We start from the raw sequence: 26,681 nt of genomic DNA on the forward strand, positions 1-26,681 counted from the left end.
GTTTTCAAAAACATTTATGAGAGCATTGTTTAGCTGCCTGTAAATTACATTGCGTGTGTGTTTACATGGTTTTCATGTTGGAAACAGCAGTAAATCAAGCGGGGCACAGCAGGTGATCCTAGGGATTGACCAATCAGAATCAAGCATTCAACCAAGCCATGTAATAAAATATAAAATGTATAAAAAAATGTTGCTGCTCATAATAAAGTGCTCTCTGCTCATTAAAAGTTAGCAATCGTTAAGAGCAACTTGTTTGTCTCTGACTTTCAACCTATCTTCATATATTAGGTCCTAATAATCACTAATAATAAATCACTAATAATCATGATACAATTACACCATTTTTTCCCTACTCTGTCCGTGTCTCATAGAAGGGCTGTGGGCAGTTCAGAAACCTGTCCTCCAGTGACATCATCGATGGGGAATCCAAGCTAATAGAAACTGCAGGCTTTCTAGTCCTGAAAAGTTGCAATGCGAAAATATCGTTCTCACGATAATAAAAATCTTTATCTTTCTGAACTGCCCACAGCCCTCCTATGAGACACAGACAAAAAATTTGTGCCATTTTATCATGATTATTAGTGAGGACCTATTATATGAAGATAAGTTGAAAAGTGGTGAAAAAAAGTGGTCCTTTAAAAAATTTAAAAACTATATTTTCTTAGGTTTCTGTCCAAGGAGTCTTTCTTAATTTTTTTATGCGGCAAGCGTACCTACTGTACACAGTAACCTGTGCTGACAGCTCTCCTCAGGCCAAAGCACATAATGACCCCTTCGAATGGAAGGGAGATTTGGCCCTGAATAATAAGATGCTTGGCAACTGGAAACATGGAAATATTAATGATAAATCATACAACCTTTTTGCCTAAAGCCTTGAACCACGGCAGAGGCAGCAGACGTTAGGATTGGTTTAAGGTAACGTTGTAATGAGTCTGTTGGGTATAGTCATTAGTTAGTAAAACGGTGGCATGAGTTAAAGGAGATTCTACTCTCTATATCACCCCGCTGCGTCACCGCTTTTATCATGAATTAACATGCCTATGTTAAGACAACAACCCCGCTGAGAACACAGGAAAGAGCAGGAACTCGTTTGAACAGCATCCTAGCCATACAAACCAGCTAATCAGCGTTTTGTTCGTTTGTGAAACATTCAACCAATCCTTGACCTCCGCTCTTGACCCCCACGATGTTGTGCTCTCTGAGGACAATCAGCCAATGAGAACAAAGACGAAGGGAGCCGTTGAGCAGAATTTTAATGCTTGTATTGAGCAGGAACTGTAATTACTTACGTGCTGCATTTAGAATGTTATCATGAAGAAGGCTCTTAAAGTCAGTGTTAGTTTTGACCATATTATTATAAGAAATAAAAAAATCTTCCTCAGACCTACCTGATTAAAAGTAAAGAAACTTGGGAGCCTGAATTGGTGTGCCGATTTTTTTATTTCTTATACGACTTCATTTTGATCCAGCACCCAGCCTAAAGGTATATACGTGCGTGTCCTTTTTGACTGTTTGTTCAGCCTCCTCTACTACTAGTGTTGTAGTTTTGACCAACACTGTTATGTTTTCTAATGAGTATGTAGCAAAACAAGTCCTTTTGCACACCTACAGTACTTGACAGTACTTGTTCGATCTATTTGTCTATGCGTTGGCTGCCTATACTCCTACGCACCTGTAGGAGTATAGGCAGCCAACGCATAGACAAATAGATCGAACAAGTGTACTTGTTTTGCATTGAATAGATGCTGTAAGTGAAGACAGTGTGTGGGGTTCAGTTTTGTCAATGAATATTAAACAAATGTAAAGACACATTCTATATTAAAACTGCCTATAGAGTGTCAACCGACGGCGGGGAGTGGGTGGATGCCACAAACGTAATGCGGACATGCGACGCACACCGTTGCTCCGAACTTGCACCAAACTTGACACCAACACTGGTCAGGAAGGAGTCTACCATCAGAATAGCCACACACCCAGGGGCGACTTCTGGCTGCCACAGGCGCACCATCACTCCATAAGAATAGCCACACCTGATCACACACAATGAGGCCTCAACAAATGCCTTTTTCTTTGGCAGGGCTTTCTGAACCCAGCAAAGTTCTTAAATGATAAAACCATTGAATACTCAGTCTGAGTTCGGAACACTAAACCCTTTGTGTTCTGTGTTTTACAATTTTACAACAATTGATTCCATCATGACCACCCGTCCGGCATCTGTGATGGAGCCTACGTGCCTGGGCCGCTAGCCCAGCAGTCTGGGCCCATCTACTTTTTTCTCTGAAGACACAATGGATTGTGGATTGCTATCCTTTGAATTAATTGCCATCTGGTTGTGTTTGATGTTGCAGGATTAATCCTCATCTGAACCTTTCTTAAAAAAAAAGGAAAAAAATAAACATGTGGGTATATGAACCAGCAACAGATACATACCCAGAAGCTGAAATCTGCACTTAAACTGCAAGGCACAGCTTAACGTTGGAAAAGTTACATGACTCCCACGCCCAGGTGATGGCGATAATACTAAAGTTGATTGAGTTGGATACTGTTTCTCCCTCTAACATTTCCCGGTATTTTAAGTTTATTGAAATAATGTCATGCTCATTTTGTTTTGGCCTTTTGTGCCTTTATTGAGAGTTACAGTGAAGACAGACAGGAAAGAGGGAGAGAGAGAGAAAGGGAGAGACATGCAGCAAAGGTCGTCATGAACGGGACTCGAACATGCCGACGCGCCGTCAGGCCAGAGCCTATAATTATGTGGCATGCATCTGGACCACTTGGCCAGCGGGCGCCCGTCATGCACATTTCTGCCAACCTGGTCTCACCCAAACACGATGGAATAGCATGGATTGTTAATTCCGTACTTACATGCCTAGAAACCCCCAAAATCCGTACATATTACAGTACATTGAAATCCTACCCATAGACCGTGACGGAGAGGGGCTACCGAACTTGAGCCACGAGAGACACCAATCACACCACTCACGAGTTGCCATGTCGAACGCTGCGAAGTTCGGTAGTGAAAGCCATGTCACCGTTGCGGTCAAAATTAGCAGTAGTGCAATATGCATTGTAATATAGTATGTAATAATATGTGTATGTATAGAATTGCCAATCCGTGCTATTTCACCGTGTTTGGGTGAGATCTGGCTCTTTGTCCAGTGCTTAGCCTGCAGCAGGCCTTGTTGACTAGAACAACATAGCCACTCTTCTACTACATAGTTGACTATGTAGTAGAAGAGTGTGTTTGTGTTTGTGTGTGTGCGTGCGTACACATTTGCAAGTCCTCTTATTAAAAACAGAATTGGTGTGCCTTTGGTTTGAAGACTCAGACACACCTTGTATATAATCAAAACAGAATGAAGTGTGTGTGTGTGTGTGTGTGTGTGTGTGTGTGTGTGTGTGTGTGTGTGTGTGTGTGTGTGTGTGTGTGTGTGTGTGTGTGTGTTTGTGTGTGTGTGCGTGCGTGTGTGCGTGCGTGTGTGCGTGCGCATGCACAAGCGTCCAAATAAAAGGCATGTGCGTGTCCACACATGCATTAGCTGCTGGTGAAAAGAGAGAGGCAGCAGCTGATTAAAATTGCTTTCTTATCCTGAGTCACTTAGTCGTGTGCCCTCCCTCTCTGATCAATACAGGGCCTTTCATTCCTCACGGAGCCCAGCATGTTTCATTAACTCTCGTACACACCAACAGCTGTGGAAATGGTGCCTCTTTCACCAGCGGCCCATAGCCTGTGCTGAGCTCAGAGACTGCAGGGGCTGCACCGTGGTTACCACCACCACGCTCAGGGGCTGCACCGTGATTACCACCACCACGCTCAGGGGCTCCACGCTCAGGGGCTGCACCGTGGTTACCACCACCGCGCTCAGGGGCTGCACCGTGGTTACCACCACCACGCTCAGGGGCTGCACCGTGGTTACCACCACCACGCTCAGGGGCTGCACCGTGGTTACCACCACCACGCTCAGGGGCTGCACCGTGGTTACCACCACCACGCTCAGGGGCTGCACCGTGGTTACCACCACCACGCTCAGGGGCTGCACCATGATTACCACCACCACGCTCAGGGGCTGCACCGTGGTTACCACCACCACGCTCAGGGGCTGCACCGTGATTACCACCACCACGCTCAGGGGCTCCACGCTCAGGGGCTGCACCGTGGTTACCACCACCACGCTCAGGGGCTCCACGCTCAGGGGCTGCACCGTGGTTACCACCACCACGCTCAGGGGCTGCACCGTGGTTACCACCACCATGCTCAACACTGCATCAATAGCAGCAGGGCTGGACTGAGATGAAAAATTCGGCCCGGACATTTTCGCGGAATTTGGCCCAGACTGGACCACCACAACCAGCGCGCAGATACTCTACTGACTCTTCGGGTTGAGGGAGGCCCATATACAAATACTTAATAAATATAAGCCCTTAACACCACCACATTTACAGTACAACATAAATGATACACAACCAACAGACAACTAATTTAACATTTGGCCCAGACTGGTCCACCGGCCATATGCCGGGTACATCCTTTAGCCAATCCACCCCTTAATAGCAGTCATTCTGCCAGAGCGAACGTATAGCTAACGCTCCCTCTCAACATGCGGACAACAGAAGGCCACAGTAATTTGTTGTTTTTGCTTAATTGCCTTTTGGACAACCTTACCTTATTACAAGTGGATTATTTAGTAATAGTAGACACCCCTTTGATGTCAACTTGAGTTGTACCTCAGAGGACAGTTCTAAGATCTGCCTAAAAAGGCATCATCCATTTACTGTAGGTATCATGGGGCATAAAGTGACCCAACTTTGCTGTGAAGATTTATGTGCACATAATCATTCTGTCTCGGGTTAAGAGAACAAACAAAAATAAATGAGCATCCTCTCAGTGCCTATTATGGATTGTGGCGTGTGGAGGTGAGGATTTCTCAAAATACCCCCCTCCCCTCTCCCCCCACCCCCATTTGTCTACTGCAGTTCACCGCTGCAAGCTTTGGGAGACATCTCAAAGTGGATCCTTGCCAGGGTGCCAGGATTAACCGTCCCCGGGGAGCTCGTTATTCAAACGGAATGCAAATGTGTGGCGACATCGATGGCCTAACCTTGAAGACTCAAAGTCAGCCTCCACCAAGCATCATCGTGCACTCACACAATGTCCCCTACGTGCAATCGTAGTGGCACACACTAAATATAGTCTAATTAGAATGTGGACTGTGTGGTTCCTGCTGTTTTGCTTCTAGTCACAGACTCACTGCTTGGCTGATTACACCTAGGGTGTCCAGACACACCCCGGATAATTCGGAACAGTCCCAAATTATGAGCAATTGTCCCGAATCATAATAAACGGCCTGTAGCCGTGAAATGATGGCCCAGATAGAGCTGCTACTTTTTTCTAATTTTAATCCTGTTTTGGGCATATGAGATTTTCCTCCCAACAGAGACGATATGAAAAATCAAAAGCATGACTGTCTGCAGGAGGAGTTCATTGCTTGCCTCACGAGATCCCAACAAAGCGCTATGCAAAGACTGACGGAAATCATTTGGCATTTTTTGCATGGAGGGCAGAGCGACTTCAAACTGAATCCTGAATCTGCCTGCAAGACTCTCTCATTTGGACGACAATGATTGTAGTTTATGAGCAACAAAAATAAAATCAGTCAATCAATCACCGTGGATATACAGCAGCTGTTAAATACAGAGATTACAGACAATAATAATAATCTGATAAGAATGGCAGTGCATTATTTTGAGAGCTTCGGAAAGTATTTCTGTGTTAAAAGAGCGTGGTGGAGAGAGAGAGAGAGAGAGAGAGAGAGAGAGAGAGAGAGAGAGAGAGAGAGAGAGAGAGAGAGAGAGAGAGAGAGAGAGAGAGAGAGAGAGAGAGAGGAGAGAGAGAGAGAGAGAGAGAGAGAGAGAGAGAGAGAGAGAGAGATAGAGATAGAGATAGAGATAGAGATAGAGATAGAGATAGAGATAGAGATAGAGATAGAGAGAGAGAGAGAGAGACAGAGAGAGAGAGAGTGTGAATGTAAAAGTGCCATTTGACCGGTACTGATATATGTTCACAAAAAAAGAGTTGTTAGGTTTCTTTGAACAAACTGTTGTTCTATCAATGCTTCATAAAAACTGTGTAGGTGTAAGAGATTATCAGGGAAAAGCTTTCATATGCGTACACTGGTGTGTGTGCGCGTGCGTGCATGTGTGTGGTGTGCATGTGTGATGGATCAATACAGCTTTGGAGCGAGTGTGCGATTGTGTCTGTGTTTACTGGGGTCAAGAGAGGGGGCATGTGCATTGATGGTGAAGCTGCCTACAGTCCAAACTGTTCAATTAACTACATTATTTCTGCAGTATTGGCGTCACTTAAGACAAAGGTGAAAAACGAGAGACAGAGAGAGAGAGAGAGAGAGAGAGAGAGAGAGAGAGAGAGAGAGAGAGAGAGAGAGAGAGAGAGGGAGTGTGGGGGAGGGAGTGGGAGGGAGGGAGGGAGGGAGGGAGGGAGGGAGGGAGGGAGGGAGGGAGGGAGGGAGGGAGGGGGAGGGAGGGAGGGAGGGAAATCAGCGACCACAGTATATAGAGCCTGTAGAATGTAGATCAATGCTAGGGTCCACCCCCTCAGTGAACCCCGAGGGTTCCTGCCCGGACCCTGCTGGCGTCGGTGGAAGAGAGAGAGCTATGGTTCTAATTCATTGTACTGTACTGTACTGTACTGTACTGTACTGTACTGTACTGTACTGTACTGTACTGTACTGTACTGTACTGTACTGTACTGTACTGTACTGTACTGTACTGTACTGTAGCCTTACCTGGGCCAGAGCAGAAGGAGGCGATTACAGCTAGTATGCAAATGTAACTGAGGTAGGGCATCCACGATACTCTGTCCTGTAATGAGAATCAAACAGACAGACAGTCATGATAGTGGTTAATGACTCATTACAGAAATATCCTGAGACGTCATTTTATATACATATATATATATATATATGCAACTTTTTTTAATGAATAGAATGTAATTTTGTCCAATCTGTATGGCAGAGTATGTTAATTCACATGCAATTGGGGGTGGTTGAATTTTGTCTTCTATTATATGGAGACATGCAGATTGTGCCAGGTCATGTCTCTGGTCTAGGTCAAGATTCAATTTATCCATTGAGCAAGCAGACAGGCTCCATTAGCTCAATGGTAAAAAATAAATAAATGCAGTACCAGCGCACAAAACCGCACGTTACATAATGCAGCTTTATCCCGTACAAATGTACGTGTCCATTTTCACACTCTCAGCGTTTGCCATACACTTATAAGGGATGTATTGTACTTGTTATGTACGGTACATATTTCATGGCAGAATTTGTCTGCATACAAAGAAATGAAATATCATAAACCTTAGAAAGTAACAGATGAGACACTGTGTTCTGTGCACAGTAATGAACGATGCATTTAGCATTTAGACTGATGGCCTCTACACGGAAAACGGGAGACTGGCAATAAACGCACGGGTCATCGCGCTCGGATTGCTATTCTTGTCCCAAGCAAGGAAGTGAGAGGGCATTGCTTAAAGGAGCATTAAGCGTAGGGACAAGCTCAATGAATGAATTATCATTACATGAGCAAAGCGTAAGGCTTTTCTGCCCCCCACTTTATGGACTCTGCTGTAAGGGGAGATGGTTGTGTTGCCGGTACGAACAGTCAGTGTGTAAGTGGAGATAATTTCGGTAATGTGCACTGCCATATGCTGTAGATGTTTATGGAAATCACCTGGAAATTGAGGAACACGGTGAGAAGGGCGAAGCACACGGACATGGCGCTGAAACCAAATATGAGTAGGGGCCTCCGACCGATCCGCTCAATCACCAGACCCTGTGGGAGAGGACAGACCACAGCAGTACAGTAGTAAGTAGTAGTTCTCAGGCTGTGGTTCTCAGGTCGATCCAATCATCCATCGTCAACCGCTTATCCGTAGTCAGGTCGCGGGGGCAACAGCTCCACCAGAGTGCTCCAGACTTCCCTCTCCAGAGCAACATTAGTGACTTCCTCCTGGGGGATTCCGAGACGTCCCAAGACCAGTGAGTCGATGTGTTTCCTTTAACTGCGCCTTGGTCTGCCCCGGGGTCTCCTCCCAGTGGGATGTGCGTCGAGGACCTCCCTAGGGAGGCGCCCGAGAGGCATCCTAACCAGATGCCCAAACCACCTCAGCTGGCTCCTTTCCAGGCGAAGGTGCAGCGGTTCTACTCTGAGTCTCTCTCGTGTGACTGAACTTCTCACCCTATCTCTAAGGGAGATGCCAGCCACCCGTCGAAGAAAACTCATTTCGGCCGCTTGCATTCGCGACCTTATTCTTTCGGTCATGACCCACACTTCATAACCATAGGTGAGAGTCAGGTCGTGACCCCCCCATAATTATCAGAATGTGAACTGGGGACTCCTCCACCCTGACATGCACAATTGTAGCAGTTGAGGCTTTACATTTAGTTTGATTCGGTTCCACAGATGAATGTTGTGAAAGTATACAGCAAGCAGACCTCCATGCTCACATTTGAGCGTTTTTACACGTTCTGTGATGACCTTTGAAGGCTTTGATGTAGTAATGGCCGTATTATTTGTATTTATTTATTTATTTTCTATTAAAAAGATTTTAAAAGTCATATTGTCACTTTAGAAATGTGCTAGATGCCCTGTATACACACTACAATAAGTATGTAAGTTTTGTAAACAAAACTCAATCTGGGGGCTACAGAGACAGGTGGAGAACCACTGCTACAGTGTACATTAGAGTGTTCATTTTACTCGCACGCCGCCTAGCCCACACGATGATTTACGACGCAAGGAGTGGTCTGAATCCACCCGTTGCATGTGTTTTGGGGGATTTTGAAGCAAATGGTTTAAGTTGCAACTAGAAAGAGTGCTCCTCGGAGCACAGGTCTCCGCCAGGTCAGGTAGGTTATTGTGGCCATACCCCATAATAGGCCAAAGTGAAAATGGTGCCATTTCTTATTACGCCTTAGACGGCAATTGGACATTCAAATTCATGATTGAGGAATTTTGTTCCAAAATTTTTTTTTGCAAAAATCCACCTGCTAGTGGCGCTATAGGCAAATGTGATTATGTGAGAAGGGTAGCTTCCAAGCCAACGGTGCCAGAGATTAGCTGTTAACAGACGGACGGACAGGGGTGAAACCACCATGCTATCGTCTGGCGGAGACAACTAGTGAATCACTGTGGACTGGGCTTCAGAATGAACAAATGGACCCACATTGACCATAGGGTTCCATTCTCTACCCTGTCAGTTAAATGAACTAGACCAAGGGTTTTGCTGTAAAGCAGTGTGTGATCCAGTGTGACATTACAGACACATTTTACAACATGCCCAAGGCATCCAATTAACACCCACCACCCTGGCAAACGTGGGTATAATAATTGTGCCAGGTAGCGCTGTCAAATTACTACAGTAGCCAGTTTGCTGGGTGATTGATCAAATTCTCTCTCCCCATATACCAAACCAAACACCCCCACCCCCCCCCCCCTCTCTCTCTCTCTCTCTCTCTCTCTCTCTCTCTCTCGACATGAACACAGAGTATACACACATTTATTGATAGATCAAGTGTAGCGATTTAAAATGGAAAAGCAATTAAACATTTTTTTTCCTTTTTCTTCTTAAAATGCTAAATACAACGCAGTATTATTGAAACAATGTATTATTTGCATTGCAAAACGATACGATACAAATAGAAAATGCTGCTGTTTACATTTCAATATACTGCGATTCTTGAAATTAAAATAGATTTTTCGATGCAGTTACTATGTCGTTACACCTCATATCTGCATCTGTTTGAAATCTCTCATCGTCATTTATAGCCTACTGCTGTTATTTATAGTTTTTACTAATAATATTGAGTAGGATGCCTGGAAATTTTATAATCAGGCACATTGACTAGTGATCCAGAAAGGTATTAAGCCCTGAACATGTAAAATAATTTTCAGGTCAAAGGGAAGAATGAAACTATTATGTTTTGGGATTTTTTTACACCCAGACTTAGCCACTTTCAACCTGCCTTGTCATGTCATTCTAGGTGAAAATGGTCACAAATTATCCAAATTCATATAAATATGTTTATTTTTATTTGATCTTACTATAAATGCTAAGTCTCTGCATGTGTGTGCGGTTGTAGTTCACGTATCTCGGAAAGCATCATTCCGACAAACTCGGCGAGTGCACGAGGGCGAGGACCTGATGTATGCATGATGGTGTTTCCGGCATTGAATCGGTCTGGCAGTTGTCTAGAACCGCCAATCTGGCAATTATGCCATTGCCCATATATGGAGATCCGGTTGTCCAGAACCGCCAACCGCCAAGTATGGGCAAATACTTGGGCCTTATTTATGGGATTAAACTGACATGGACAAACATATCTCCATCATGGACACTCCATGGGCATAAAGGACGGATGGACGGACGGACGGATTCCCTATTTGCATTGTTTCCGACTGGAGTATACAGTATATATTTTTTTAAATAAAAACATTTCAGCTCTGCAAGCTCACAACTACTTCCGCTGTTTGTTGTGCAACAAAGTACAGTGTACAATATTAATGGAACAAATATACTGTACATACAGCACATTCCGTTTGACTAAACCTTCACATTACAGCACCTGGATATGCTGCTGAACTGAAGCGGAGACGTGTGGTTGAGGATGCTACTGTATGTAGGTCATCATCTTGTATGGAGAGAATATATATGAGTTATATATAGAGCGCGCAAACACACACACACACACACACACACACACACACACACACACACACACACACACGTCACGCACACACACACGTCACGCGCACACACACACACACACACACACACACACACACACACATACACACATGTAATATTGCGATTAAATAATAACTAGTAACTACTGTACATTGGATGGAGGAACAATGGTTATGTTTTCCATTTCTTGAAAAGTAGCACTTTTGGACAAACAGTAGTAGGCCTATGAGGCTATTCCTATTCCACCCATACACAGTGACGACGATATCTTTACATTTCCACATAGAGCTGAAGTGGGTAATGTGTGTTTTGTAATAATATAATGTCATATAATGTCAAGTAATTGTAGTGGAGTAAAAAGGACAATACAGTATTTGCCTCCGAGATGTTAGTGTAGTATTTTGTAATGTACATCCTTAAAATTATACTTAAGTGCAGTACTTGAGTACATGTACTTAGTTACTTTACACCACTGTTTATACATTTCCTTTAGAAGTATTCTTGGCTGCAGCGGAGCGTGAGTGAGTGGGAACCGAGATGGAATTAAAATGTGCCCACTGTGCCTCCCAGACAGTGCCCCGAGCTTAAGTCTCAGCCTGAAGCTCCAGTCCAAGGCTTATCTTGAAGATGTTGCCTAATAGAAATGTCGCGCTCCAGTCTAGGAAAAATTATAAATAAGCAGAAAAATAAATAAATAAAATAAAATCCCGTCGTGCACCTGTAACCCAGCATGCATTGCACTGTGTCACGTGATCGGCTAATGCCCGTTGCCTTCCGGAGCGGGCCGCGGTTGTTCGACTGCAGACCCGAATGCCCTCCAAGCCCGAAATGAGCCAAAGAACATAAATATGGCAGAGATAGTAGGGAGCAATGTCAATAGTGCTCAATAGCGTGGCGCAACGCTGAAGTGCGTTATGGAGGTAGTGGCTATTGACGTGTGATTAATATTAGAGATGTAATGGGCGAAAACATAGCAATGCAAAGTGGGAGTGGGGACAGTCATAACGGTTGCGCGATAACCCCACTTCCGCCACTTTCCCCTGTTAGTGTTCTGAGGGTAGCATCCAATTTCAATTTAGGCTATCCTGCCCGTCCAATCAGTGAGAGCAGGAGGCGGGGCGGGAGGCGGGTTCAAGCAAGCAGAGCACACCCAAGTGTGAAGATTTCTACATGACAATATTAATATTTTTACCTAAGTAAAAAGAGTACTTTGTCCACCACCGCATAGTACAAGCTTTCCGCCCCTATACCGCGAAGGCAACTTTATACAAAGCCTACTGTATATTAGTATTTTCGGCTGCAGCCGGTGAGTGAGTCTGATGGGCCCTGGCTGCCACACCTCCAAGCCCAGACAGAGACTGTAGAGCCCCAAGCTAAAGTCCCAGGCTAAAGCTCCAGGGCTTATCTCCCCCACCAGCATCAAAGTATATCCACGCTGCCCTCTCCAGACAGCATAACCGGTGGGATTTGCAACCAGGTTTGCGGAGAGGTCCCATGTTTCACAGGTGTCTGCTTGGATATACCCGTGGTGGAGACTTCTTTTGAACAGAATATAGGGGAGATATTAAATATGGATGCCTGACCCCCGCACTGTATATCATCACTGTCAAACTGTCAAACTGTCAAACAAACAAGGTGATCCATACCCTAGAACGTCTGTACAACCTTCAGGTTTGAATGAGGATTTTGACAGTGTTGTACTATAAAGAAATCACATTTTGCTTAAAAAGAGAAGAGGAGATCCGAGCACTCAAAAAAATGTGGAGGAGAGGACTAGAACAAGTTCAGAATTATTTTGTGCGACCATCATACAACAATGTATTCAATAGGGCACCGTTTCCCAATCGGGTTCGGGGACCACCGCATGGCCCACGAACCCCACGTTGAGAACCTGTGAAATAGGGCATTCATTTTTATTAACAAGACTGGGTCCTATAATAGCTTCCCACTTCAAAGGAAAGGCACGCTCGACTCAAAGGCCAGTCCTGAGGGTGCAAATTCTTGACAAGGTACTCAACAAAATAAATATCCGCTGTACTAATTGATTGATTCTTTATTGCAGACTCAGGGGAATCCATATCACAGTACAGTACAACAACACAATAGATAAAAAGAATAATAAAAAAAGTAGAAAGAAATTTACAATAAAGAGTTCAATCATATTCAGTTTCGAACATACAGACAAGTTCGCCAATGGTTCCATAGTCTGGAGGAGAACCTGACAGAACTACGTATTGTGTTAGTGATGACATTAATGATGTCATTTACTGACTCAGATACCCTACACATGAATTTGTACATAAGATTTCGTAGTACAGCAGAGCAGGTGGGAACCCCAACACTGACAAGAATTTGCAGTTATTGCAGCCCGATCCCAACAATCAAAACAAGCTTTTCCCATTCCATCGCTTTATTTCCGCTTTTTAGCTTCCGTTTGGTTTTGTTGTCAAGGTGATCCGGTCATCATACCCTGACCCCGCCCACTAATTTCCGCCCACTGTTTCAGATCTGTGCCTCAGACAACAACAGCGGAATGTAGTGCGTGCTGAAGACGTGTTATGAGCTTGTAGATCTACTATTTTCAGACTTCTTTTTTTAAGGGAGCTATAGCCCCTCCTATATATATTCAGCTATTAGTGTCGATTTCTGTCTTACACAAATTTACGTGTACGAGCAAATCGGATATTTTTGTCCTACACAATTGAATGGAGAGTGTATGTCATATGTGGACAAGCAAATCAGCTTAGTGTCTATTTTTGTCCAACACAAACATTAAATGCCCATTGACAATGAAAGGACAATGTTATGTCAGTGTCTGAAAAATATAGGCATAGTGATTTTACATGATGCTAAGAGCGCCCCTCACTTCACACAGGTGTGATTTTTGAGGGGCGCTAGCCCTTCCTATATACAGCTTTTGTCCACACAATGTGTCTCAATATTTGCCATGGGCAATGAAAGGAGAAATTAGGTCAAATGACGCCAAATATGACGTAAATTTGTGGCAACACAAAGCACGTTAAGCGGCCCTCACTTCACACGGGTGTGATTTCAATCATGAATTTACATGACACTAACTTGTGAAAGGGGACGTTTTTACTTTTGATACTTTATATATGTTGATGCCACAGTATACAGCTTCTGTATGGCGGTATTGATACTTTTACTTAAGTAAAAAAAAAGAAAACGGAGTACTTTTCCACCACCATCAGTGGGGCCGGCCTCTGGATCCCCACACGTCCATTTGTAACAACACCAGGAACTGTGGATCTGCTCAGGTCTTAATAAGTTAATGCTAGGGGGTCCCCCTGGGACGCCTGCAGGTGACGAACCTGCACTACAGCACTCAACACCACAAGACCACAGATGGACCAAAGCGCTGGTCTGGCCCATAAGGGAATTAAAGTAGTACAGCACATACACGTGTACTGCATTTAATTGTGAGAGAGTGGAAAACGTGACTGTACTGTGTGCGTGCGTGCGTGTGTGCGTGCGTGCGTGCGTGCGTGCTCTCTGAATCATCATGTTGTTGTCATCTATGAAAGAAGGAGGTCAGCCAAGATGACAAACAGAAACATGCCCAAGATATGTTAGCCAATGTTGTGTTCACAAAATGTGTTTACAGTATGAATGATTCAGTCATCATACTGTATGCACTGCAGTATGATGAATGATTCAGTAATCATGTTCAGTATTCATGTTGCATTTGAAATAGCTGCGTGCTCGCGAACGCAATCTAACACCAAAGGAGACACAAACAGCCTCAGTTTTTTCCCCTCAGCTGTCAGGCAGCTCAATGACTCTCACATCCCTCCCTCCCCCGCCCACTAGTGACACCGGCACTTTGTCACCGGAATATGATGCACTATGAACTATAACTGCACTTTATATTTATGTTTTCCCTGCACGGTGTTGTCTTGTGTCTGTTGGTATTACACATTGGCAAATAAAGGTGTCTGAATCTGAAACATTACACTGTATGTTTTGCTATCATATACAGTGCTATATTTTGAATGTTCACACGCAGCAGCTCTCTCCAATTCCAAACCGGAATGCATTGAATGCTTCGAACAAGAGCATGCTCCTTGCCCCAAATTTTACAAACGCACCCTTAACAAAGTAGGGGTGAGACACAAAGGGAGGGACTGTATGAATCTAAAATGTATGCCGGGGATACAATGCAGCTGTCTGAGTCATATAATATGATGAGCAGGTGCTCAAAAAAAAGCATTAATATTAGAGCAGACAGCTCTCACCCACTAATCCGGGAATATGAATTCCTGCCTTCCGGAAGTTAAGGCCAATGGTTAAATGCCCCTGTAACCAAAAACAACAGGTACAGATTCTCATTTATACCTATACCTCCATTCGGGCTATAGGCCTATCAACAAGGGAAGAAGGAGGAGGTATCGGCTGTTTAGTTTCAAGGGTGGGTGGTGAGGATAGTTGTAGTTACATTTGGTGCACTTTTGGTTCTAGTTGCACTTTATATTTAAATGTAATAAGCTCTATCTTATGATAATGTATAGTGTATATGTATGTCTGTTGTTGTCTCCACCAGGCCGAAGGCCTAGGGGGAGAGTATGTTTTGCACTCCGTCCGTCCGTGTGTCCGTCCGTCCGTGTGTCCGTCCGTCCGTGAGCAGCTAATCTCGGCCACCGTTAACCCGGTCGATGCCACATTTTGCACACACACTCCCTGGATGCCAACGATGAACCTCTGCCCCAAACTTTCCAGAACGGCCTGTTATAGCGCCACCAGGAGGCCGCTTTGTGCAAAACACGTTTTTGCACAGTACACCTACAGATTTTGTCCAAACATCACGCAAATTGGTACACAGTCTCTCTAGAGCCATTCAACGAAACCGGTCTTTCAGATTTCTCAGACTCCATCCTGATTGGTTAAGATTGGCTTCCAAAGTTCACAGGAGTGCTCAGTTTCAAACCAAATGCTGCAAATCATGAACACATCGCGTGATTTCCGTGAAATTGTGCACCCACATTCCCACTAGGCCGAGGACGAAATGCCACATGAACAATTTCAACTCAGCCTCAAGGTGGCGCTATAACTGGCCGAAAAGTGTTTTTACTTCTAACTGCACGGATCTGTGGATAACTTTGTATGCCAACTCCCTAGAGGCCAAGGAAAAACCTTTGTCTGGAATTTTTCACATCTGCTCTTTATAGCGCCACCAGGAGGCCGACATATGTAAAACACATTTTCTATTATTACTCCTTCAGATTTTATCCAAATTTCACGCAAATCGGTACACATGATCTCCATAGTCATGTGATCAAGACAGGTTTGTTTGATTTCTCATATTCCATCCTGATTGGCCACGATTGGCTCCTACAGTTTTCAGGAGTAGCAAATGGCCACAACTCCTCAACGCAGCGTCCGATTGCGATGAAACTGTGCACGCATATTCCCACTAGGCTGAGGAAGAATCCTGGTGGAGACCTGTGCCGATTGGCACTTTATCTAGTTTATGTATGTTTTACTGTTTGTAATGTGTTTTTTAGAGCTTTTTATTATCTGCCCAGCTTGGGACATATAAATAAACTTGACCAGACCTTGACCTTGCTCTTCAGCTCATTCAGTAAGGCCATTTCCATGCTTTTGGACAGACCCCTTCCAGACTTTCACACTGTGGGGTAAAGTTAATTAACAGTGCAATAGACAGTGCAAACTGCAGCGAGTGGACTTCTGTTACACAACGTGAAAGAAGCACAGCATAATTTCCTGCTCCCTCATCCTGGGCTGTGCGGATTCCGACACGGTGCCCTGTGGGCCAACTGTTGGCAGGGTTAAAATGCCCAGTCATTATCCATCACATCAGTGAGCAGATGGGTCATCAAAGACAATAAGCCACGGCTCCAGGCACCACTGGCTCTCCTCTCCTCACGCAGCGCACTCTATAAGTAGGCTACCCTGGGAGAACAGGGAAATCCACTGGCAGATCAGCACACAGCTTTACGACAATACACTCTACAGCGTGTAGAGTGTGTAGAGAGTCTACACACTGATGTGAGCACTTTGACTGCTTTTCATTTGGCAAACAACCACTTAGGATGAAGGCTTTATCCACTAGAGAGACACAATGTTGTGTAGTTTAGAGACCATTTCCTTGCCTCACCCGATGCTGAAAAGCACATTACCACTATTATTTCTCTGCAGTGGTCTCCCCACCATAAACGAAATAAATGAAGCATGCCCTTTTGTTATTACTGATCTTCGACTGCAACATGGCTATACCTGCTGAGTTGATTCTACTTATCAGGATTAACGGCATGTATTGGGTATGGCCCCTGACTAACCCGACCCCTATGAGCCAACACGAAGCCTCAAATCCTCTGACAAGGACCCTTTTATGAATTGCAAATGAACAGAGGTGTTTTCTTTTACTCTCATGGCTCAAAGGTTTGTTCAAAGGTTTTCTCACCCTCTCACACACACACACACGCAAATCACACACACACACACACACACACACACACACGGTAAGAGAGGAGAACCATAATTATAGATTAGTTTTCTCTTTCAGAGGGGCCATACACAGTAGGCCTACTGACTTCGATCAAGTTGAGCGAAGGGCAGAAACTTTAAACGCATAGACCTGAATTATATTACCTCACACTCAAAAGAATCACTATCAATAATGAACATAAACAACACGTGCATACCCTCAACAGTGCATGCATAATGCAGGACAAAAATAAAGAGCACACACACACACACACACACACACACACACACACACACACACACACACACACACACACACACACACACACACACACACACACACACACACACACACTACAATCCTCATTGTTCATTTAACTCTCAGGCTGTCTTGGTTTTCTATTTTTCCAGACATTTACAGTATTTAAACTGCCAAAAGGGGAAGCTTTACTGTGCTATAACTTTTATTGTTCACTTTTAGCTTGCATCACATACAGTAGGATGGTTTTCTTTCTTTTTTTTTGTCCTGATCTTTTCAAAATGTGTTCTGCTGTATTTTTCATGTAAACCTTATGAACGTCTTATAAAGATTTACTGTGATCACTTTTCCCGTTTGCTTGTTATAGTTTGGATGGATTATTAGGATGTGTACACTTACTACAACTTTGTAAATTTTGTTTACTTTGTTTAAAGTCGCTGCACAAATAAAAATGGATAGCCTATTTATAATAATCTAAAAGTTTTTTTCTGAAAGTTTCAGATCAGCAACCAGACAGCATCATCATTATGCTAGGTGATAATACACTTGGTATTAGGGCTGTGATTTGCCACAGGGCCATGGAGGGTGGCAGTGTGATGCGATAACAGTTGATCTTAATTTGAGATGGCATATCCTACGTAATTATTGTATGATGTGTGCCAACCAATAGTGACAACTTAGTTAGGGTGGAAGCGGACGGACAATGGCACCGTAGGACAATGTGTGGTTTTCTCCCATTTTACTGGTAAAAAAAATTTCTTCGTTTTTTGGGCCTTTATTGATAGTGTCAAGTGAAGATAGACAGGAAAGAGGGCGGGAGTGAAGGGGAGAGACATGCAGCAAAGGTCAGGGCTGGGCCGTAGCTCAGCGGTCCAGGCACTTTGGCTGGTAATCCAGTCTGGCAGTGTGCCGCGGGTTCGACTCCCGATCCCGACGGCTTTACTGCGGGCACCCCTAATTACTTGCGCAAGCAGAGCGCGCAAGTACTAGTTTCGCCCGGGACTCGTATTACATACATGTATACATAGGAGCATTACCTTTAATCCTCCCAACACTAAAACATATCGTCATTACGTCACCATCGAAAACCAATTACACTCTGGCATTGGGTCCTTTAATCCATGTCTTTATTACGTCATCATTGAGAGCTATAGTTATACAGATGTATGTAATCTGGCACCACTGCCGTATCAGGCACAATTTGCTGGGACGGTGCATACGCTTCAAAATTGGCGGGACGGCTGGGACGGTGCGTACGGCACAAAGTAACCACAGTATACCGCTAATCAACTTACAAATTACATATACATAGTATATGTATAACTAGCTCTCAATGATGACGTAATAAAGATGTGGATTAAAAGACCCAATGCCAGAGTGTAATTGGTTTTCGATGGTGACGTAATGACGATATGTTTTAGTGTTGGGAGGATTAAAGGTAATGATCCTTATACATGTACGTAATCTGGCACCACTGTCGTATCAGGCACAATTTCCTGGGACGGTGCATACGCATCAAAATTGGCGGGACGGCTGGGACGGTGCGTACGGCGCAAAGTAACCACAGTATACCGCTAATCAACTTACAAATTACATATACATATACATAGTAGGCCTCATGTATAACTAGCTCTCAATGATGACGTAAAAAAGATGTGGATTAAAGGACCCAATGCCAGAATGTAATTGGTTTTCGATGGTGATGTAATGACGATATGTTTTAGTGTTGGGAGGATTAAAGGTAATGCTCCTATGTATACATGTATGTAATCTGGCACCACTGCCGTATCAGGCACAAGTAGTCTAAACTTTAGACGGGTGAAGTTAAACCGTGAGTAAATGTGGTTAAAAATGTTTATTTACTGGACATAACTACCATAAATGCTTTCAGTTATGTGTCGGATACAGTCACTAATATCTCCATGTTATTAATGGTGTTAGTGTATTTTTTGTGTCCTTGCAGACTGAACGCGTTTTTCAGAAAACCGGTGGAAAAACACTGCTAAAAATCCGAAAAAAACAGTGTGTAAGGACCTTTAATGTACAAAGTGCTATAGTTTTAGGGAGCATCATAGCATATTTGAGTTGTTGTGTGAATGTGTGTGTGTGTGTGTGTGTGTGTGTGTGTGTGTGTGTGTGTGTGTGTGTGTGTGTGTGTGTGTGTGTGTGTGTGTGTGTGTGTGTGAAATAAAACCTCTTAAAGGCAGTATTGTGTATTCCGGGCTTAAGATACTGTTTTCATCCATTGATAGCACCCTTTTGCGGTGGGAGTTGCTGACTTGAGGTGGTCAGTTTAGTAAAACCGCACAGAAAACGGAAGAGCATTGTGCACGTGAGACGTTATCAGACATGGCTTTGGTTTCCATTGCCTTGAGGCTCTACTACTCAATTAAGAACAAGCATACAAGCCAAGGAGCTAATGAGAAATGTTCATGTTCAAAACAACCTTCATTTCTCACATCACCTGTCTTCCAGGGACTGCAATGTAATCTGAACTTGCTCCTGGTGGTCCCTGGAGCAAAAATATTAGAGATGGGGGAGTAGGAGGCCAAATACATGCTTTATTCTGGGGGTCCGTGATGTGGAAAGAGTTTGAGAAATCTGTTAGGATTTAGAAGACATTTTCAGAAACGGCCTCAGGTCTTAATGGATTAATTCCCAGCGACCCTGTCCTCCCAGTTCATTCCACAATACTATTCTACCACCTAGAAAGAAAATTCATACTAGCACAATCTACCACAGTGCTCTATGATGTATTACTGCAGATGGTTTTCACACCCATCAATGCATTTTATATGAAAAAATGGGCTGACGTCTACAAAAACAAGCCTGAAACAGAGTAAAAAAATATATATACCGTACCGGTATATATATATATATATATATATATATATATATATACCGGTACGGTATATATATTTTTTTACTCTGTTTCAGGCTTGTTTTTGTAGAGAGTGGTGGCCTCGCCCCGACCTATTCATTTCAATGAAAGTTGCTCATCGGCGCATGAAGCACCCGTAAACAACACTCTACATCCACATTTTCCTTGAATGTAGAAGACCAAAAACCCCCCCCAAAAAACCCCCGACAATCCCAACTACCAATATATACAGTACAAATGACTTTACAGAAAACAAGATCACGGTTACCAAGCGGACTTGACAACTCTGTTGTCTGGTCAAATAAACAATACATTGACTGACCACTGAGGGAATTAAAAAGGAAGAGGCAGAAACAATGCTTTGATTAAAGATTAAAGGGGACATGCAATAAATCATGGCTGAACAGTGAAGACCGCACGATTTAAAAAGATGAAACACTTTCCTGTCTGATCTTTAGTCAACCTTGGTGTGGTTGTTTTTATTATGTGCAATGATGTCTTTGTATTTAGGGTTACTTCCTGGAGGCTGAAACCTAGACAGCGCCCACAGCTGTTGTTGTATGATAATGGGAGAGGGGTTAGGGGAGAGGATGATTGTATGATGTCACTAAAGTGGTGTATTTCAATTGGGCCTTTTGAATCAAAGGCTTTCAGCTTTCAAGAAAGCCTATGTCTATGGAGTTAACATTATTAGAGTAATGTAACTCCATAGACATACAAAACAGAAAAGGTACTAAAAACACGACACTACAATGAATCAAATTGTAGGAAATTCAAAAAGGGTAGGCTACATTAATTACTCATGGGTAATACTTTTTGTGTACATAGTTTTAGGAATCACAAGTGAGCTAAACATTGACAAGAGATAAATACACTTTTTTTTAAGTGTAATAAAAGTGAAAGCTGTAAGAGTGAAACACCGAAGAGGTAACTGGTATGAGTCGAGAACCATAATTATAGAAGAATTGTCCACTGACTTTGGACCTGTGTCACCTGTCTGTCTGCCTGACCTGAATTTAACACTGTTGCCCCAGGTTGCTCCGTCAACCTCCCCAGAGATTGAAAGGAAACTTGACCTGCTTTTCCATTCTGTTTAGTGGTAACCGGTAAAAGACGAAAACCATAATTATAGATTACTTTTCTCTTTCAGAGGGGTCATATAGGCCTACTGACTTCAAGTTGAGCGAAGGGCAGCAACTTTAAACGCATAGACCTGAATTATATTACCTCACACTCAAAAGAATCACTATCAATAATGAACAAAAACAACACTACGTGCATACCCTCAACAGTGCATGCATAATGCAGGACAAAAATAAAGAGCGCGCACGCACGCACACACACACACACACACACACACACACACACACACACACACACACACACACACACACACACACACACACACACACACACACACACACACACACACACACACACACACACACACACACACACACACACACACACACACACACACACACACACAGTGCTGCATGGCATGTTTTTATTTATATTTTTAGGGGCAAAGCTACTCTGCTTTTGTAAATGCTTTGATGGCAAAAAGGCAAAATGCCAGGAGAGCAAGGCCATCACATAAAAAGAATGATATCAAGTTGACTACAATAATTGACTGAAATGGATTGTATTAAATATGTAGTAGGAATATCAGTGGAATAAATAAACGATTGGTGTTTACAAATTACCAATATTTGTACAAAGTTCCAACTCAGAGTCACTGGACTGGTTTAAAGATGGGGATGAATCTCAACAAAAGTGAAAATGTCTGGTAAAGAAATCAGACCTGTCTGAAGTGAGTGGTGCAACTGCGTCACTTTGTCACCCGTTGGTAGCCTACCCTAAACATACACATGGCAGGCAGGGACGGACATTGCTGGTTATATGGTTGCACCACTCAAAAACACATTAACAGTTAAATAGATGTAACCGTATTTCTGTAGCTGTTGGCCCAACAGCGTGTGCAGTATGTGTGCATGTGACTTCTCAGAAGTGGGATGGGCCATCAAGGCCACTGCGGGCATATTGTTTTTATTAAGGGGAGAAGGCCATCAAGAGCGGCCTTCATGTATGTATATGGTCTCCATGAATCCCTGCCCCTGGTGTAAAGGCATTAATGAATCTATAGTTGTTCTAGTAACTCAAACTATTTGCAGACGTTGGGTTATGCACTGTGTACATGCATTGCATTTGTATTGCTGAACATCCATAAAACAGTAAATAATTAGCCAGGTCGACCCCCAGCGAATGCTGCATTACCTGAGGATGGAGGGATGTGCGTAGTCAAAGTATTTTTCAGACTATTATGTGCAAGGCGTGTGTTCTTATGGGTTGATGTCTGTGCGCGCACGCAAGTGTCTGTAGGTGGTGGTGGAAATTATGTAATGCCTGTGTACAACTTCAGATTGCTGAACCCACAAAGGAGAAAGAGGGCTTCAGATAAAAGTACAGAATTACTAAGTTATAGGAGGATAGGAGTATGCAGTTTGAGTTTGAGTTTATTTGACTTCAACTTCAAAAAACGCATGGCCATGACACATCGACTGGAGTTTGTAAGTTCATTTGACTAGACTAGAACTTCAATAGATAAAATTGCCTAAAAGAAAACAAAATGAAAGTATAACTGCATTGAAAAGAATACCCTACTAAACGACATTATTTGAATGAATCTCTCTTCTTTCTCGTTCCTGGAAACAATCCAAATTAATTTCACCCACTGTTTCACAGATGTATAAAGCTGCAATGTGAAAATAAAGATGCACTGTAGATTCTGATTCCACTGCGCAGGTGACAGGACCTGAAGTAATTTCACACCGCGGAAGAGTCATATAGACGCGTCACGATTCAATTCCACGATGAATTTCAGGCAGTATCAAGGGGGCCAAAAATATGGTGTCACGATATGCTGTCTAGTTTGGTCTGGGCCATTCGAACATCAGGCTCCCACCAGTGATTGGTTGGTCAGGGCAGATTTAAGAGGCCAGACTGGAACCATGTATGTGAGTGACGGCAGGTCCCATGGGGGAGATGCTGTGAGATGCTCTATGGGGAAACACAGCCTCCTTGGTGTTTTGAAGGGCATGCCATGTTGTTTGCAGTAATGTCAAACTGCATCTCTCTCTCTCTCTCTCTCTCTCTCTGTGTACAAGGTACAACATGTATGTTAGTATGTTGGTGTTCACAATATGTGGATTTTAACTGAACGGCGTTGTGTGTCATAGTCTCTCTCTCTCTTTCTCTCTCCTTCTCTCTCTCGTTTGTGAGCAGGGGAGAGAGAATGTAGCAATCGAAACACTATTTGTAGTGTAACTAAAGAGATTAGCTGGAACCGTGCACGGGGGTACTGTACCACATTCGATGTGTTGCAATATGCGTGTGTGTGTGTAGCCAGCGTGAGACAGCGACAGACAGGAGTGCCAGACTGACAGCTTGCATCCTGGCCTGGCCCGTTGCACTCCACATGGCCTCTTGGACACGTACAGTATCCCGCAGCCTGGAGCAAGGTTATTATGGTTTAGCATCTGTCATTAGTTTTTAATAGGGCCCGGACACTGCACTGCACCAGTGCGAAGCCCTATATTAAACATTCGTATTAATCGTGTTTTTGAGGGCCCCAAACGTATACTCACAAAGTTGCACAACTTGCACACACATCACACATAAGTATGTACGTATTTGTAATGGTCTCAAAAAGGGGCTTGGCCTAATGGCTCAATAGCGCCCTCTAACCTGCGGCAACATTGGCCAAGGTTAAAAGAACAGCAAAAATATCAGATTTGAAAGCTCTCAATGTGACACGCTTTGAACTTTTAAATCTATTTTTTTGTTACCAAACCTCCTTAAACGCACACCTATCCATCGATCCTGGTTATGAAACTCAGTGTTATCTCATAACTCTTACACATGACACATTGTCCTTAAAAACAAAACAAACACACTTGATGCTGCTGACTGGAATCCTGGAAACATCTGTGGTATTTAAAATTTGTTGGCAACTTCAAAGCCTAGTAAACTCAGGTTTGTGCGCTTAATTAGTAACATGTAAGTCTTTTCTATGGACCCGAGGAAGATTAGCATCCGCCTAGACATCAGCAAGTGAGGATCCATCCAATAAACAATAAACAAGGCGAAGGGGTGCTCCAAGGGGGAAACAAGTTCCGGGAACCACTGAATAAAGCTAACGCTACCACCAGTGCAGTCCTCATCACTGCAGCAGAGCAGATCAAACATAAACTTCACTTCACTCCAGCCGAGGGCAATCGGCAGAATTGATGGCCGCTCAAACACAGTAGCCTACGTCATTTACAACCTAATTTAAAAGGGAGTGATGGCGATGCAGTACAGATATCCTGCTGTGAACTGCACCGATTGAAAAATGGCTTTTCTTCAGATGCGCAGTAATTCTTTCATCCTTCTTTTGTTGCTTTTGTCTACTATATTGTAACTAAGACTGTGTTTGTACTTCAACTGACAATGATCATTTGTCCTGTGCCTTTGTGAATCTAGCTTGCCGGGAGAAATGACCTTGTGAACTTGCAGCGTTTCCCATTAATTAACTAGATTGTGGTGCCATGAGAGACCTTCAATAATCGACCAAAACATAAAAGTCAGTGATATGGGTTTCCTTTGTTTACTTGTTTGTGGGGTGTTCACTCATCATACAGTCTCGAGAGACACATCACACACAGTACCGGTGGTGAATACAAATGGGCTGCAGGGAGGACATTTTAATTTGTGCAATTAATCTTTTTGTTTGTTTGTAGTGTTTGTAGTGGTTTGTTTGAGTGGTTTCCATAACGTTTTCCCCCCTTTTCAATATTTATCCAAGTAGTGTAGGTGTGCTTGCAGTGTACATATTTTGCACAAACCTTTCAATAGTGCATTAGTTTTGTTATAGGGCTAACACAACGATTTCTCTCAATCAGAAAAAGATAGATCTGTGCATGCCCTCTCTTCAATGCAAATGCGGCACATCTGAACTTCATTTTGATTGGGATTTGAAGTGGTCAAACAAACCATACATCACTTTGTGCAGTGCAGTGTTTTCAGAGAAGCAATGTATAAAGAGAGGAGACATTTGAATGGGTGGATGCAGTATGTGTAGTGTCAATTTGCAACAGACTGTATTAATAATATTGATGGACTTAAAGCTTCTTTCGTACTATATTATAGAACCAATAAATAAAGCTACAATGTGAGATGTATGTTCTTTCCTGAAAGAGAGGTAGTTGCAACTGTAATGGTTCAAAATTCAACACACCAAACCGACGTCGGCATTGATACTGTATGTGTTGGAAAGTATCTGTTTCCAAATGGCTGCTGTAGTGTGTGCAGTTCTGTACACGGCGTGAGGCGTCACTCAATGACCAAGCAAGCTTAGTTGGTTTTCGACCGCCAATAGCCGACCAGAGAGCTCTGGCACCCCGCTGCTGTTAAGCCTTGCATGCAGGGAATGTGGGTGGCCTTCCAAAAATGCAATGTGGATGTAGTGCTTGGCGGTAAGTTGAAAGTTCAAAGGTTGACCATTATATAGCCTCGGTACCAGGATTTCATTTTTGTTGGTGCAAAAATGTAAAGCCTGGAGGAACGCATTGGCCGCTCTGGTCTAAAAGTGGGAGTCAAGCCTTCCGGGTGGGCGTCACTCCAAATGATGTGACGTAGCGCTGCACTAGGGGGGAGAGGAGGGGCCAGGGGTGACGGACAGATCGATGAGTTCCAATCAGGGCGTGCGCAAATCTCAGCCGCGACCCGCCCCTCTAGACCAGAAACCTAACACGTTAGCTCAGGCTAACCCTTATAGCTTCATGTATTGATCTAGACCGGTATATTGTTTTTCCTACAGGGTTGTGAGGATTCGACATGTGAGATAATGTATAGATACTGACTGTATAGATACTGTATAGCTGAGACGGAGAATGGGCTCGTTTTCTCTCCACACGATAAAAGATTCCATCCTCCGTGGCTTCCATCCAGGCCCTGTTCTTAGTACAGGCCCTTATTACAGGCCCTTATTACAGGCCCTTATTACAGGCCCTTAGTACAGGCCCTTAGTACAGGCCCTTAGTACAGGCCCTTAGTACAGGCCCTTAGTACAGGCCCTTAGTACAGGCCCTTAGTACAGGCTCTTAGTACAGGCCCTTAGTACAGGCTCTTAGTACAGGCCCTTAGTACAGGCCCTTAGTACAGGCCCTTAGTACAGGCCCTTAGTACAGGCCCTTAGTACAGGCCCTTCCGTCCAGGCTCTTAGTACAGGCTCTTAGTACAGGCCCTTAGTACAGGCCCTTAGTACA

General features: G+C 43.6%; 1 protein-coding gene across 1 annotated transcript in view; it reads right to left on the reverse strand.

Moving 5' to 3' along the window:
- slc2a9l2 (solute carrier family 2 member 9, like 2) overlaps window positions 1–26,681 on the reverse strand; it is a 214,672-nt gene that overhangs the window by 76,897 nt on the left and 111,094 nt on the right. Inside the window, exons 11-12 of the mRNA XM_083770450.1 lie at window positions 7,753–7,854; window positions 6,804–6,879 (exon numbers count right to left, since the gene is read on the reverse strand). Coding sequence (XP_083626576.1) covers window positions 6,804–6,879; window positions 7,753–7,854 — 178 coding nt within the window. The remainder of the gene's footprint in view (window positions 1–6,803; window positions 6,880–7,752; window positions 7,855–26,681) is intronic.

The sequence above is a fragment of the Protomyctophum parallelum genome (assembly GCF_964188405.1).
Source record: "Protomyctophum parallelum genome assembly, chromosome: 8".
NCBI lineage: Eukaryota > Metazoa > Chordata > Actinopteri > Myctophiformes > Myctophidae > Protomyctophum > Protomyctophum parallelum.